This window comes from Macrosteles quadrilineatus, unplaced genomic scaffold, assembly GCF_028750875.1.
Source record: "Macrosteles quadrilineatus isolate MER2022 unplaced genomic scaffold, UCM_ALF_1.0 Scaffold_2__2_contigs__length_208266976, whole genome shotgun sequence".
Taxonomy (NCBI): Eukaryota; Metazoa; Arthropoda; class Insecta; order Hemiptera; family Cicadellidae; genus Macrosteles; species Macrosteles quadrilineatus.
The window spans coordinates 132,016,097-132,031,645 of NW_026542595.1; the positions used below are offsets into that span (position 1 = coordinate 132,016,097).

At 34.3% G+C, this 15,549-nt stretch overlaps 2 protein-coding genes across 2 annotated transcripts; both read left to right on the forward strand.

The window, feature by feature from the left end:
* The first annotated feature begins 1,100 nt into the window (after positions 1–1,100).
* On the forward strand, positions 1,101–11,205 carry LOC128986547 (uncharacterized). The gene is made up of 5 exons (XM_054406971.1): positions 1,101–1,398; positions 5,340–5,393; positions 8,228–9,467; positions 9,984–10,217; positions 10,629–11,205. Exons 3-5 carry the CDS (start codon positions 9,168–9,170, stop codon positions 10,872–10,874), a joined length of 780 nt encoding a protein of 259 aa, XP_054262946.1. The 5' UTR covers positions 1,101–1,398; positions 5,340–5,393; positions 8,228–9,167; the 3' UTR covers positions 10,875–11,205.
* LOC128984893 (uncharacterized) lies at positions 1,946–9,108 on the forward strand. Its single transcript, XM_054404263.1, has 8 exons — positions 1,946–1,963; positions 5,340–5,393; positions 8,047–8,196; positions 8,228–8,362; positions 8,401–8,535; positions 8,574–8,708; positions 8,747–8,881; positions 8,920–9,108. The coding sequence occupies exons 1-8, from the start codon at positions 1,946–1,948 to the stop codon at positions 9,106–9,108; spliced, it is 951 nt and encodes a 316-aa protein (XP_054260238.1).
* Positions 11,206–15,549: the final 4,344 nt, after the last annotated feature.

A 15,549-nucleotide genomic window follows, 5' to 3' on the forward strand; every position in this document is an offset into this window, starting at 1 on the left:
TGTGTATGGCCTCTTGACTTGTTGTGGGGACATTCTTCTGGATGTCAAAACATTCTTCTCCTGCAGAAAAAAAAACTGTAAGGCTGATCGATTCTGCTGAGTACCTAGAACATAGTAGGCCTATTTTCAGCAAACTGGGTATACTGACTATTTATAGTCAGTATATCTTGCTCAGTTTGACCTACATTAAAGAGAACAACTTGTCCCTTACAAAACGAGCAGAACAACACTCCTACAACACCAGAGGTAAAGACCAACTCGATGTGCCATTATGTAGGCTAAGTAAGAAGAAAAACTGTTTCCCGATACTAGCAATGAAACTATATAATGCATTGCCAGCTAGTACCAAGGATCTTGATCCCCGCAAGTTTAAGCGAACAATTGAAAAATGGCTGAAAAAACACCTCTCTTCTCTATTGAAGAATTTTTTGAAGAGGTCAAAAAACCATAAATCCTGCCGCCAATCTGTAAATATTCAAACAGTAAATTCAAGTTTAAGTTTTTATTTTTCTTTGTGACGATGGACTGCATAGTTCTAATTATTAGTTTAGTTAGTATCGACTCAATTTATCCAGCAACTGCTGGTCAAAGATGAAGAAAAGAAGTATGAAGTAACAGCATCCAACAGTCAATGATATCATCAAAAAGAGGAGGCAATGAACATGTTTTTACCATTTTTTTAAACTTGTTTTTGTAGAGTATCTGTTTTTATTGTTTACCTGTTTTCCTAGCTTGCAATTCGATTCTTCTTCATGTATTGAATATTATGTCGTAAAAAATTAAGAAAAAATATATGTTTGATTCATAAACTAATTTATTTAAAATTTAGTTTCAAGTTAAGCACTATAAAAAAACACTAAAATTAAAAACTCAATAGCTACAGACGTAACGAGTTTCAGAACCAACAATCAATTTACTTATCATACAAGTGGTTATGAGTTTTCATATTTAATTTTAGGGGGAGGTACTTACTTTTTGGAGGCACACAAACTCCACCCCTCATTGTTTGAAGCAGACGGATAGTGCTGAAACCTAGCGGCGGCGTCGGAACTAGAGTTTGTGATAAAAGAAACTCACTTCAGTTCAGTTGCGTACCGACCTTCTACCCGTGAGGAGCGAACATCGAGCCCAAAATCTAAGACGAAACAGGGTTTAAATTAAAAATAGTTTAGTTAAATATATTAATTATTTTGTATATTTTCCAAATCTATAGTTTTTTCATTCTGACCCTCAAACGATTCACATAATGACCTAAAAATTATTAGGCAGCTGACGGAAATGTGCACTTGGTGGTTTATTTTATTAGTAATTTTTACGTTTGCTTTATGTGTAAACAGCAACATTGATTTGGACACTACTATTGCGTCAGCGCGTTGTCAAGCATTTTGCATGTATAAGGTAAGAATTCAATTTTTATGTTCAGAAAGATAGCAAGATAAAGCTTGTTAAAATTAAAGTAGGTACAAAAAGAGTGTGTTTATCAAAGCTGTATTAATTTGGATTTAAAATATAAGCTAAATATATGCAGTGTTAAAAATATATTGTAGGTAAGTTACATTATTTAAACATATGTCACTTGTTGAATGAAACCATTAATACCTACTTACTTAATTGTAGGTATCCCATTAGTAGCACGGGTGTGCCATGGTCGTCAAGTTTTGGCCTATTCTTGATTTAAGAACTCTTCTACTGAGTAGTAAGGCCTAGTCGTGAAAAAAATTCTTTAAACTTGGATTTAAACTTCTCCGCATCTTCAATTTCCCTTATGGCAGCTGGAATTTTATTGTAAATTCTTATGCATGTAGGTCTTGGTCCATCTCTCACTAAACTGGATGAAACTTGTGATACATGTAACATTTCCTTCTGCCTCGTTGAATGGTTATGGATTTGTAGTTTTTTTGGAAAATGTTCTGGCTTCCTTTTAACTGTCACTGCAGACTCAAGAATGAACAGAGCAGGCAGTGTGAGTATATTCAGTTGTATAAAGATTGGTTTACAATGTGATAAGTAGGATTCTCTTGCAATTGTTCTTACTATGCGTTTTTGAAGCAAAAATATACTCAATAATCTATAGATTGAGAAAAAAGCATATTGAAATGAAATGAATGAAATGAAATGAAAATGATTTATTTAGTCAGGCAAAGTTAGGGCCACATGGCCCTCTCTTACACTTAACCTGTTTATACAAATCTAAACATACAAATAAAACAAAACAATGTACAATACAAATAAAATACTATAATCTATTTACAATATTTAATGTAAAAAGAAACATAACTTTTAAAACATACCACCTTACATAAACACCCACACACACACACACCTACACACGTACACGCACACACACAACACACACTCGCAAGAACTAGCACACACACACGCACACCTGTCAGTGATCAACCAAGCGCACGCCTAGGATATACCAACCATGGCCATACGTCCAGAAAACAGATTTTTTAGTGCTGTCACAAACCGGGGACGGCTATCAAGGGTTTTTATGGCTAGAGGGAGATCATTCCAAAGGCGACAAGCAGAAACAACAAACGCTCTGTCGTAAACTGCCGTTCTATGATGAGGCATACGCAAAGTTACTGAAGCAGAACGTGAATTTCTTACACTTTCTTCAGCTACAAATTTGAAGTCGTTTAAAAAATATTTTGGAAATTTTGTTTTTAATATTGAATAGGTTATGATAAGAATTTTTATTGATCTTAGGTCACATAGTTTTAGTAATTTAGAATCAACATAAAAAGGAGTGATGCGCTCATTACGTCTCAGATCATAAACAAATCTTATACAGTAGTTCTGAGTGCGTTGGAGAGCATCAGCGAGATTTACAGTCATGTCATTGATCACAGAGTTACAGTAAGTGAAGTGAGGGAAGACAAGTGATTTTACTAGGTGTAACTTTATGTGTAAAGGTAAAAAATTCTGTAACTTCTTCAGTGAGTGGATTGATGCAAACACCTTTTTACGTATGTCTAATACTGCATCTCCCCAAGTAAGCGTCGAGTTTATAGTAAGTCCTAGATTTTTCACTTTGTCATAGTAAAGTAAAGCTGTCCCATTTATAGTTACTGAGTTCACTGTGTCAAGGTCAATTGAGTTTCGTAAACGTGAATGACAAATTATTATTGGTCTTGTTTTTGTATGGTTTAGTCTAAGTCCATGTTTTTCAGTCCAGGTAATGATTTTCTCGATGTCTTCGTTGATTTTTAGAACACTGTCATTGATATATTTTGCTAAGAAATGCGTATAAATCTGTAAGTCGTCGGCATACATATGGTATTTACAGTGTGTGAGGACTGAGCTCAGGTCATTTATGTATAGTACAAACAGTAGAGGGCCAAGGATTGACCCCTGAGGCACACCACAAGTAACTGTCTCCCAGTCAGATCGTACGTCATCAACCTCAACACATTGCCGCCTGCCTGACAGATAAGATCCCAGCCAGTCCAATACACCATTTGAAAACCCTATGGCATATTGTGCATTTTTATTAATCTAGTTGTATTAGAAAACATAAATTAAAATATTTATTGGAGGCAATTGTCGATATTTTCTTTAACTATTTTTGTGGATTAATTTATTTACAATCAGTGATCTGGGGGTTTCAATATTTTTTACACGTGGGCATGGTTTAAAATTTATTTAAAGTAAGCCATACATTTTAAATCCATACCAAGATTATTTATGATTAAGATTATACAGTATTTCGAGCGTTTCAATTATTACAGCAGTTGTGTTTCGACCGTCTTTTGAAAATAAACAACTACCAAATATAAAACAACATGTAAGTAAATAATGCCATTTTGTTTATCGAAAAAATAAAAAAATAAGTATTTATTTATTTAAAGGGTAAAACGTACTAGTAAAGTAAACATGAGACGAAGGGTAACGGTTATTAGAAAAACCAAAAAGGCAAAATATTATGTTAAGGTTCCCCTACGTTGAATACAAATTTGAAATGTGAAATAAAATAGGTGGTATTTTAAAACCTTAATAACGATTAGAGTTCATAAATGGTTAATATATGTACAGCAACTCGTGAACTTGACGTCAAACCAATTAATAAACTAGTAAAAATCAGTTTAAAATACAGAAGCCTCAGTCACAACAGTCGTATGGCATAATGTCATGTAAATGTGGATTCAATAGTTATCGTCAAATATTTGCCATATTCAGCCAGAACGAAATTAATTTGGTACGTATGAAGAAAAATATACTGCGATGGTATGAAACCACGATTATTATGAGTCGAAACAGTAGTTGGTCTATAAAAAGGTTTGTTCCAATAGCCTATCAAGTTAGTTTTGAGTTTATGGTTATCTTAAATATATTTTTTGATATTATAACTACAAATTACAATCAGAACTTAAAAATCCCTAATGCACGATTATATTTCCGCATACAATAATATTAATAACATAATGATGGTGGCATTAAAGGAAGTTCGGAAGTTAAAATATTTTTTCCAATATTTAAACTTATGTTAAACACATTTTTCGGACACCCGTATTTAAGTGGTAACCGGTGTAACGACATTTTGAGTATGTTTCAAAGTCAAAAACTGGAATGAAGTGTATATGTATGCCTATGAGCCATAATGTATGCAAACATTAACAATTTATTGTAACAGCCTGAACTGGAACATTAACTATTATATTGCTAATATACAATACCTGTAATTATTGAAACTGCTGACAGGTTCTAAATCCGTTATTAGACTTGAATGAGGCTTAGTTTTGAGTATGCATTTTAACTTTTCTATGTAAAAAATGTTATACATGAACTAAATTCAATATATACTGTACTACTAATACTGTAGATACGGTGGAACCGGCTGCCGAGCGACTTGATCAACAAGATCCTGGGTTCAAATCCCGCCATTCTCCAATAACTGTAGCTGTATGATAATGCTGCGACATTCCAAGTCACACTTGAATGTGTAAAGTGGTTTATTTATTCTATGGTTCCAGAATAGAGTCTAGCAATGGCAATCCTAGGATGTAAAGATTGAGCATGAAAACCAATAGATAGAAATAAAATCAGGAAAATTACTAAATACTCCCAGATTCATAGGTGTTGTTGGGGTACTCAAGCTTGCAATTTTCAATACCTTATGATTTTGGACGTTGTGCATAAACTTTTCCAATTAATAAAAAAAAAATTGTGCATTGTTTTCAATACATCCCTATGAAACTTTTTCATTTATCTTATTCTTCAGACAAATTAAACTTGTATTGAGATTATCGACTTTTATACCACATAAAGCAAAATATAGTTTTGTATTTTTAAGAAAACATTCAATAATTATAATTTTGCTTTTTGTGTTTCAGATGCAATCAAGTCAACCCAAGCTGGATTGCTGCAAGTTTTCCAATTGTTCACAGGTAAGGAGTAGTTGAATAATTTTAAAAAAATATGCAATATATTTTTGATACTTGTAAATTAACATCAAAGGTCTAACTTTAAGGTTATGTGTTATTTTATAATGGGAACAAAGAATATTACAAATCCTTGACTAATTACTAATAATTTGTATATTTAGCTGTAGTTTTTAATAATAAAAACATTTGCCACGTGTTTCCGCGTTTGTAAGGAGTAATACAATATATAAACCAGCTGAAAAGTAAATAATTAGACAACTTTGTTTAGACATGTATTCTTGATTATGTGTAATCAAAATGAGCAGAGAATTTAGTAAAATATCTACATATGCATATTAATTACAATTTAAGCGCATCGGTCGATTATGAGTTTCCAAGACGAAATTAAATTACAAAATATATAACACTACAATAATGTAAACGGTAATTAATGGCACACTTCAATGCTACATTAAGTCTAAAGCTTGTTTTGTTAAGAAGCTATAATTTAACAACAAACGTTAAATAATGGAATAATTTACGAATATTATTCCATAAAATATAAAAAAGGGAAAACCAATCAATTGCGACTGCCGTTTTTTATTTGCAAAATCCATTAACCCAGTAGGCCAAATTCTTATTGGTTTTTATATTGTTAGAAAAAATACAATTTGACATTAGATCCAAATTTGTCAGAGTTTTCATCAATTGATTGATACTGCCCTTCCCAACAAATTCAATAGATCCCCTTCTACTAGGTTATTTACTTTTTACAGATACATAAGTCCCTAACACACTTTTTAATTGGAAAGATTAGTGTTTATTGTTTTATGGATATTTTTAGATAACATAGAAAAAACTGAATTTGTATTATACGCTGTTATTTAGTAGTTATTTTTCAATTTCTTAACCTTTTTTGCTAAAGTGAAAAAAATACTCTTGTAGTCTAGTATTTGTAAATATATTTCGTCTAAAATCAAATAAAACAACCGAATATGCTGGCGTGCAGGTTTGCCGCGACGGGGGCATTATCTACGTCGTGTTAGGTCCGGCAGATCTCCAAGATCGAGACATTTCCGTTTCCATCGGTGCTTCGTTAATTGAGAGTTATTTTCGTTATCAGAACAACTCCCGGCAATCGTCCAACAGATGTTCTTTTGCCGATTGTTGTCTCTGAATAAATCGCCTCCGATTGTCGGTCTAATCCGTAGAAAATAATGATCTAGCTTCGTGCTGCCAGAGAGAAGGGTCTATCTATTAATCACTCTTAGTATATCATTGGATAATCAACAGCTCATTTAGTGATAGCGATTACCCACAAAAACATAGAAATCAGAATCTTTTAAAGAATAAGGATGGATTTTATTGTACCGATTGGTTTGGAACAGTGTTGTGTGGAGAGAAAAATTCAATCAGCCTTATAAAAAAATTTTTCTTAAACAAATTTGTTCTACTTACAGTTCCGCGCGTCTTTAGGTGGTTTAATATTTAACATGAATATCAACATATTATAATGGGCCTAATATGAAAAAAGGTAAACAAAATGCACGACCAAGTAATCAGGCTTTTTTAAATCATCTGGCGAAATGTATTGAAAACCGTTACATTTCACGTCAAAACGTACACTTAAGATACAAATCAAGCTAAGACAAACGGAAAACATCTAAAATTTCATATATGTTTTTTTAAATGTATTGCCAATCAGCAATCAAGTTTTAACATAAAGCTACGCTGTACAAGAACGTCAGCATGTTTATTGGTAACAGTTTCTGAGTAACAATACTTCACACAGGCTTTTATCAAAATGTAAAATACATTATATATATTTTTTACACCCCAACATTACCACAACTTGTGCATCAATTAACTTCAAAAACATAATTAAATTACATGACATAGACAAAGGAAAATTTGTGCTTAATTAAATAAATGAAATGATTTGTTATTGGCAACCGTGAATACGCTAATAAGCTCTGCTGTCAGGCCTCCGGGCGCGTGTGGCGGTGACTGTTTCGGTCCTCTTTGTTAAAACCGATTGCGTACGTTTTTTTTGACATGAAACCACGTTATTGCAATGTTGGCTTCCAGCTAGAAAATGCATTTTGCTTTCTCCACAAAGCACTTTCTACATGGTTAGTTCGATTCGTGTGTTTCGGAGTTACAAAGATGTGTTGTTAAATCCTGTTGTAAAAACGTTGCCTCGATGAAGTCTTTATTATTATGATTTTTAAATGATAATAACAACGGATTTGCTATGATGGTTTTAGTCTGGTTATTTATATCTATATTTTACGATTCTTCAGTAAGTTAAAGGGTAGAAGAATTAATAGATAATAAAAATGCGAAAATACATCGATGCTTTAAAACCTTAGATTCAAGAAATTCCATGATTAAATTATATACAACACTTTTGAAACTTGAGCACAGTAAGAAATTGTTAAAATCTTACTGGACTGTGTTATCTAGAAATTATGATTATGACAAATTTCAGACTTAAACATTCCATTGATAAATAATGACTGAAGCCTACCTCGTTAGACTAGAGAAAAATAAATATTTGAAGTGAATCCTTCTATGGCCTGAATTCAGGAGGCTTCCAATAACGGCCAAAAATTGTGTTGCAGGTTTTACTACTACTAAATTTACAAGTCAAGGATTGTCCTTTGTGTATTTCCAGGGTCCAGGATGTCTAGATTCTTGTCAGTTTCACTCTTCGCCTTCGCCTTCCAGACCTGTCTCTACAGCGCCGCTGGAGGAGATGCTGGTCAACCAGTCCAGAGTGTCATGGCCGTCTACCCCAGGTCCTGTCATATATGTGGTGATGACTGTCAGACTTGACATCCTCTTTGTATTTCCAGGGTTCAGAATGTCTAGAGGCGTGTCAGTTCCACTCTCCACCTCCCAGACCTGTCTCTACAGCGCCGCTGGAGGAGATGCTGGTCAACCAGTCCAGAGTGTCATGGCCGTCTACCCCAGGTCCTGTCATATATGTGGTGATGACTGTCAGACTTGACATCCTCCGTATTTCCAGGGTTCAGAATGTCTAGAGGCGTGTCAGTTCCACTCTCCACCTCCCAGACCTGTCTCTACAGCGCCGCTGGAGGAGATGCTGGTCAACCAGTCCAGAGTGTCATGGCCGTCTACCCCAGGTCCTGTCATATATGTGGTGATGACTGTCAGACTTGACATCCTCCGTATTTCCAGGGTTCAGAATGTCTAGAGGCGTGTCAGTTCCACTCTCCACCTCCCAGACCTGTCTCTACAGCGCCGCTGGAGGAGATGCTGGTCAACCAGTCCAGAGTGTCATGGCCGTCTACCCCAGGTCCTGTCATATATGTGGTGATGACTGTCAGACTTGACATCCTCCGTATTTCCAGGGTTCAGAATGTCTAGAGGCGTGTCAGTTCCACTCTCCACCTCCCAGACCTGTCTCTACAGCGCCGCTGGAGGAGATGCTGGTCAACCAGTCCAGAGTGTCATGGCCGTCTACCCCAGGTCCTGTCATATATGTGGTGATGACTGTCAGACTTGACATCCTCCGTATTTCCAGGGTTCAGAATGTCTAGAGGCGTGTCAGTTCCACTCTCCACCTCCCAGACCTGTCTCTACAGCGCCGCTGGAGGAGATGCTGGTCAACCAGTCCAGAGTGTCATGGCCGTCTACCCCAGGTCCTGTCATATATGTGGTGATGACTGTCAGACTTGACATCCTCCGTATTTCCAGGGTTCAGAATGTCTAGAGGCGTGTCAGTTCCACTCTCCACCTCCCAGACCTGTCTCTACAGCGCCGCTGGAGGAGATGCTGGTCAACCAGTCCACAGTGTCATGGCCGCCTACCCCAGGTCCTGTCATATATGTGGTGATGACTGACGGGACTCAGCTGTGTCAGACACTTCAATCCTCTGTCTCTCTCCCACCCTCTGTAGACCCCTCCACAGTGCGAGTGTTGGTGGTGGACTGGCGAGGGTTGGTCAAGGTGTTCTGCCCTGTTGAAGAGTCTCCTATAGACCAGACGCTGCGCATACTTCGTAGTCTGGGGATGGAAGGAGAATTTAATGGGAACCTACCAAAGAACTCTTCACACCATACGAACCTGAAGGTAAGATTAGTGGGCTTAGGATTAGAAAAATCAATCTAGGCAATTAAGGGAAATCATTTGTATTCTAATTATTTTCAATAGGTACCACGTTTCCAAACCTCGTCTCTTTGCGCCCCCCACTAAACCCCTCGAGGTTTTCTATTGTTAAACTCGTGTTAAAGTAGCGTAAGAAATTTGTATTTTGTCCACGAATAACATTGTTATGTAAAACTCGTTTTAGGCAATCTGATAAATATAAATTACAAACACACAAAACCCCATATGCATCGAAAAATGTGTGATTTTGTATTCATGATTCACAGATTGTTATGGCAGCCATCATTGGCTTAATGATGGAGGGAATCCAACAATCCATTCATCCAGAACTACAGATAATCGAATATGCCATTTGCTAGTAATTTCTTTGTCCTTATTTTTATCCACTTTATCTTTCAGAACTGTAGACTATCTCCATCAACGAAGAGTTTTCAAGTTTTAAAAATTGCGAATCGCACCTTAAAAATCCATAAATTACAGATCACGTGTTCACCACCTTGGAGGTTAAGCATCGAGTCAGTTCTCCAACAACCGCCATTGGTTGTTGTCCAAATCAGCTGGCGACACTATCACAATCAGCTGATAAAGATCAAAGGAGTGACGTCATATATGGTCACGTGGACAATGAGCGAAGGTGTCGTCAAAGGAAACGTGTTTACCAACGCCTCAACAATCACTTTGTCATTGCTGCCTGAAACAGTCTACAGAATACAGGTAACATTATTTTCATGCTAAAACGTTTCAATGACCAAAATTATAAATTGTCAATTGAAAAAAGAGTTATAATTCCATTAGTTTAACTTATGTGTTTTGTAAGGAGCATACGCGTGGTATAAATAATGAAATAGCCATAGCATTATGATATTGTGTAAAGGATTGAGTTTTAACAATATTGATTACATTGGATGCAGAAAAACATATTGGAAAATTACAAGACATGTAATTTATTGTCAAATATCTGCTTGGCCATGTTTTAAATACCGTACAGCTTTCATGGGACATTGGGTTGGTAAATGAAATGAAAATGTAACTATTTTATGACAACAATACATTGATTGGAAATAATCTGATAACAATGTAATTTAAATGTCAAAGCAAATGGATAACTTAACTATTTATTTACAGGTTTTAAGGTTTGACGAAAAATGCCAAAGTGAGGTTATCGTGCTAGATACCTCAAGTAGCTCTAAAACCAATCTATCATCCACATGGAATGGAGACATTTCACAATCAAGTATAATAATGTATAGGTGGCAGTATGCAAGACATGTGGCAATGTTAGTATTTATTTTAGTGATAGCAGGTGTAGTTTGGAGGTGGAGGTATGGCAAGTATCTACCCAAGAATAGAAAATTTTATGAGAGAATCTAAACCACATTCGCATAGTCCTAAAAAAATCCTAATATTTGTACTGTTAGAAAATCCTATTAGGACATTCTTATGTTTTAATGAAGGATGACAATGTCAATAATTGGTTGTGCCAGTTTCATTGGTTTAAAGACCTTATAATGTCAGAGTGGTCCCTAGTAGTCTGTTCGTTCCCAATATAAAAGATAAAATTATATGAAGAATAAAATAAGATTCAATCATGCTAATAATAATGTTATGGGAAAAATGATAATATCAGTATTATAATTATGAAACCATGTAACTATGTAAATAAAGCCATACATTAATTATTCTAGTCACAATTTATGTTATAATAGTGTTTAATTGTTATTTTGTAATTATATAAGTTTAAAACTGAATAAAAATGAAACTTAAATAATAAGCTCTCAATTGTATTGATTGAATAAAAATACCCTTGATAGGCTAGAGTAATAAACTAATACGACTGCAAGTGACTAAGGTTCACTAGTTGGTAAATTATCTTGCCATGTTCAATGGTCTAAACAGAGACGAGCTCAATAAAGTTGGTTTTAAATGTTTAGTATACATCGCACCTACATGGACCAAATGTAGCCATTTTTTACTCATGAAACTGCCAAGTCTGCAAAGTCTCTCTCCTGGAGTTTGGCTACTGAACTTGTAATTTTTAAGTTAATTTTTTAAACATAAATATTTATGATAGTTTTTGTTAATGGACATTAAGGTTGCAATTCTTTACAGTTAGTTGCCCTTGTGGAATGACATTAATTTTACATTGGTATTCTCAGTTAGTCATTTAATTGGGAGTTCGTTTTTACTCCGTAACTGGCTAGAACCTTAACAAGGGGATGGAAATAGGGATTGCTATAGTCAAAGACAGACCACATGATAATTTACTTTCTAAATCAACAAAAGTAGATTTCAAATACTATTTGATTCTTTAGACATTAAGCAACACTGCAAGCATTCACTTTTATGTTTACTTGAATGTTACCAATATGAGGTGAAATTGCTTTAACGTTTTTCGAACAAGGAATAGTTAAGTTCGGAAAAACTTGGAACCTCTAGGAAACTCCGGACGAGTTAACTTTTTTGAGTGATGATGCCAAAATTACCAACTCAAAAATATTTAAGAGTAGCCTATATTAAAAAAAAGGCCAATTCATTTGTATGGTACCATTGCTAGTTGGTTATTAGAAAGTATACATTTTAATAGCAAAAAGTTACATAAATTCATTCCAAACACATTTGTAAAGTTAGCAAAATTTATTCAAATGAATACATAATAGTCTAAAAATGCTTAACTAGAATATAAAATGTTCTTGGTAATTTTGATACATTTCACAATCAATGCCCTACCGTCTTGTACAATGAAATTTTCAATAAATTACTGAATAAAAAATCCTTTATAGAAAAACACTTTATTCATATTTTTTTCCTTCATTGAAAAAGACCTGGTTGCCACTTTAAAATAACATAGTTGGCAAATTGTTAGATTGTTCCCGAGTGTGCTCAATCTAGTTAGTAATTTCCCAAGTGAAAGCGGCTCAAAATGAGTTTAGAGAAACTGGGGAAAAACTTGTTAACAATCGACTAATTGGTTAACTTGGGGACAACTCGGGACAAACTTGTAAATTGCGGAGGCTGATTCTATTAGAGAATTTGCATAGGCCTTTATAAATATGCAAAATACTGCGACCTCTTGATTCTCGTATGTAGGAATAAACAATCGAGTTTGTAATGAGTTACGGTTATGTCTTTATCGAGTTACGAACCGAAAGTTTGGTCTGCTTTCTGCTAAACTGTATTTATTAGTTGGATTTGACTCGTACGATTTCCAACGGCATTTAGGCACGTTTTGAATGAGGCAGGGTCTTAAACTGGTTAGTGAAATACTGTTAACGTTATTAACCAATATTTCAATTTTGATTTTTAGTGTTGGCCTACCCATATCAGCGGAGTTGTGCCATGCTTCGAAAGAGAGCAGTAACAAATATTAAATATTTCAAACTAATATTTAATACCGACATTTTAATATTTACCGTACCAATATTCAAACTAATATTTAATAACTAATACTGTTTATACATTAAATTATACATCAAATAACTTAACATATACTGTATAATGGAGTACGATGCCTTGTGTAGCTTTGTTACTGACTAAGATCAGCTGTTTCATTAGTCAGGACCATTTATAATAATTTAAAGTCCAATGATCAAGGACAGCTGGGTACCTTTTAGAACCACCAACTAATTGACCAACTATTGCTATTTTTTTTCTACAATCGAACCAGGGACCTTTTAATTACCAGGTGAGTACTATAACCACTCAGCTACCCAGATATTTAGGCGATCGTTTAGAAAAATATTACCTTCGACTTATTCAAGTTCACAAGTACAGAAGGCGCTATCAGGAACATTTTTATCGGACCGAGTCTCTGTATGGAAGAATAATGATGGCAATTTCCTTCCCAAGAAGTGCCTCTTTATTCACTTCTTTTGTCAAGGTGAAATTTACTGAACAAACATTATTTGAGCTGAAATTTGTTGGAACACTTTGTTATCCTTTGAACACTGATAAAAGTTGTGAAATGAAAAGTTAGTAAGTCCCTCTTATGAATACATGGTATGTAGTAAAGTTTATGGATTTATATAGTAAATCCTTATATTTTGTTTGAATTAAAGGTCACGAAGTGCATGTATCTTAGTAAACAAATGCTGAATTTGAAAAACATTTTATGGAGGTATCCTTTAACTTAATTAGTAATTTAAATTTAAATGGCAATATGTTGGTAATTCTACCTCATCTATAAGAATAAAAGAGGGTTGGTTGGTTTGTTTGTATATTTATTTGGCAGTGATAAACTCAGACACCGCTGGACCGATGGCCACGAAACTTGGTATGTAGATGTAGGATTTCATGGAGTACGTTTAAACACCACCAAAACAATTTCGTGTTAAATTTCAGGGCTTAGTCCTGGGACCTTCTTAAAGGTCAGAAGTGAAAATAAACTAGAGATTTTCATCGGAAAAAGCAATAAGTACGATTGGAATTTGCCTGTTTAACTCGCATGGTAAGTGTGTGTAACAGTTTTTTCAGTAGATCTTGAGAGCCACATTATACTGCCCCGTTGTGAAGCTCTGCAAGAACAACTAGTTTAAATATATTATTAATTTTATTTTCATTACTTGAAGAATAGTTTACCCAAATAGGCCTAAATAAGATGAAAAGCTACGAAGGGTATTTTAACCCAAATTATGAATGGACGATAACTGTTGGATAACTGAGATGCCCGACATAACCTTTGTTTCTAACTAAGATCAGCTGTAACTTTTTCCAGGACCATAAAAAAATTCAATCATCAAGAAGAGCTGAATTCTGTTAGAAGTGATATACCCACCAAATGATTTAACTATCATTAGATGAACAATATATTCATTCGAAAGCTCAGCTATAACCTGAAATAAATATAAAAGAAATAGTACTGTATATTAAATATATCTAGAGATAGAGAACATACAGCAGCAAGATGAAATAAACTATGGCAGAGGAGTCAAAGGGGGGGGGGGTTGCGCCATTGTTGGTAAGTCATCTGAAGGGTTGGTTGAGAGGTTAAGTAGCTCACCATAAAACCGAGCTTTTCGAAAAGTCGAGACAGACTTTCAGCATTCAACAATACCCCAGAATAAGAATACGAAATGCATAATCTTTGTAATGTATAATACGCTCAATTTATTTAAGTAAAAAAAGTACCAAAAAATTAAATTTATAACATTTAGAACTTTTAGGAAAATATTCGACACCAAACATTTGTTTAAGTTTGTTTGTTAACGACATTTTTTATTATTTTTTTCACTCATATATTCAAATCTTGGTAATCAAATCATAGAGCGCAATTAAAATATCTGTTTTAGTGTACGTCCTTAGAGTGAATACGAATTTATTTTAGTCAATGCATGAACTCTGTAGATTTTTCTAGCAAAATCATCTTTGGTAAAATATTTAGGTTTGTAAAACATTTTTTTTTTTTTTTTTAATCAAACCTTCTCAATTCTTTCTAATGAAACATCATACGACTCACTCCCACGCACGGGTTATCCCATGTGGGATTAATTTCGTTTTTTTTAGTAATACATTTTAAAACCTATTTTTATTGCATATATTACATTTTGTAAATATCGTCTATTTTATACGAAATAAAGAATTTTGATTTGATTATTGATTTTTTTAAGAATTATTTTGGCAACAAACACAAACAAATTAGTAAAAATGTATCCCCAGGTAAAGGGTTGGAATACTCCAAATTACAACTTTTGTATCAATGATTATATCAACAATTTGAACCATTCACAATAATTTATTAGTGGCTCGTAAAAAAGCCTCATCGGAATATTTTGTGACAAAATCATCTCAATATTATTTATTGCCATGAAATATAAATATAGTAATTTTTTGCTTCCATAAAACTTTACAGCTTGGTGTCATTTCGGAAATTTAATCTCAATCATTAACTTTCTTCCTTTCTAAAAACTAAAAAGAGTTTCAAACTTAAAACTAAATATTAGTATAGGAGACCACTTCTTTCTTTAAAGCCATATTTAGATGGATTATTTAGATAGTGCGAGCAATTTCAGAAAGCTAAAATGTGTTTTCAAGAAATCCTCAAAGAACCTCA

Bases quoted from the DNA above. Each gene is read 5' to 3' on its own strand.
- LOC128984893 (XM_054404263.1), top strand. The intron at 5,394-8,046 runs GTAAGGAGTAGT...GTGTATTTCCAG, and splicing joins AGTTTTCCAATTGTTCACAG to GGTCCAGGATGTCTAGATTC. The intron at 8,363-8,400 runs GTGATGACTGTC...CCGTATTTCCAG, and splicing joins CAGGTCCTGTCATATATGTG to GGTTCAGAATGTCTAGAGGC.
- LOC128986547 (XM_054406971.1), top strand. From the start codon at position 9,168: ATGCTGGTCAACCAGTCCACAGTGTCATGGCCGCCTACCCCAGGTCCT. The intron at 9,468-9,983 runs GTAAGATTAGTG...CATAAATTACAG, and splicing joins CACACCATACGAACCTGAAG to ATCACGTGTTCACCACCTTG. The intron at 10,218-10,628 runs GTAACATTATTT...ATTTATTTACAG, and splicing joins AAACAGTCTACAGAATACAG to GTTTTAAGGTTTGACGAAAA.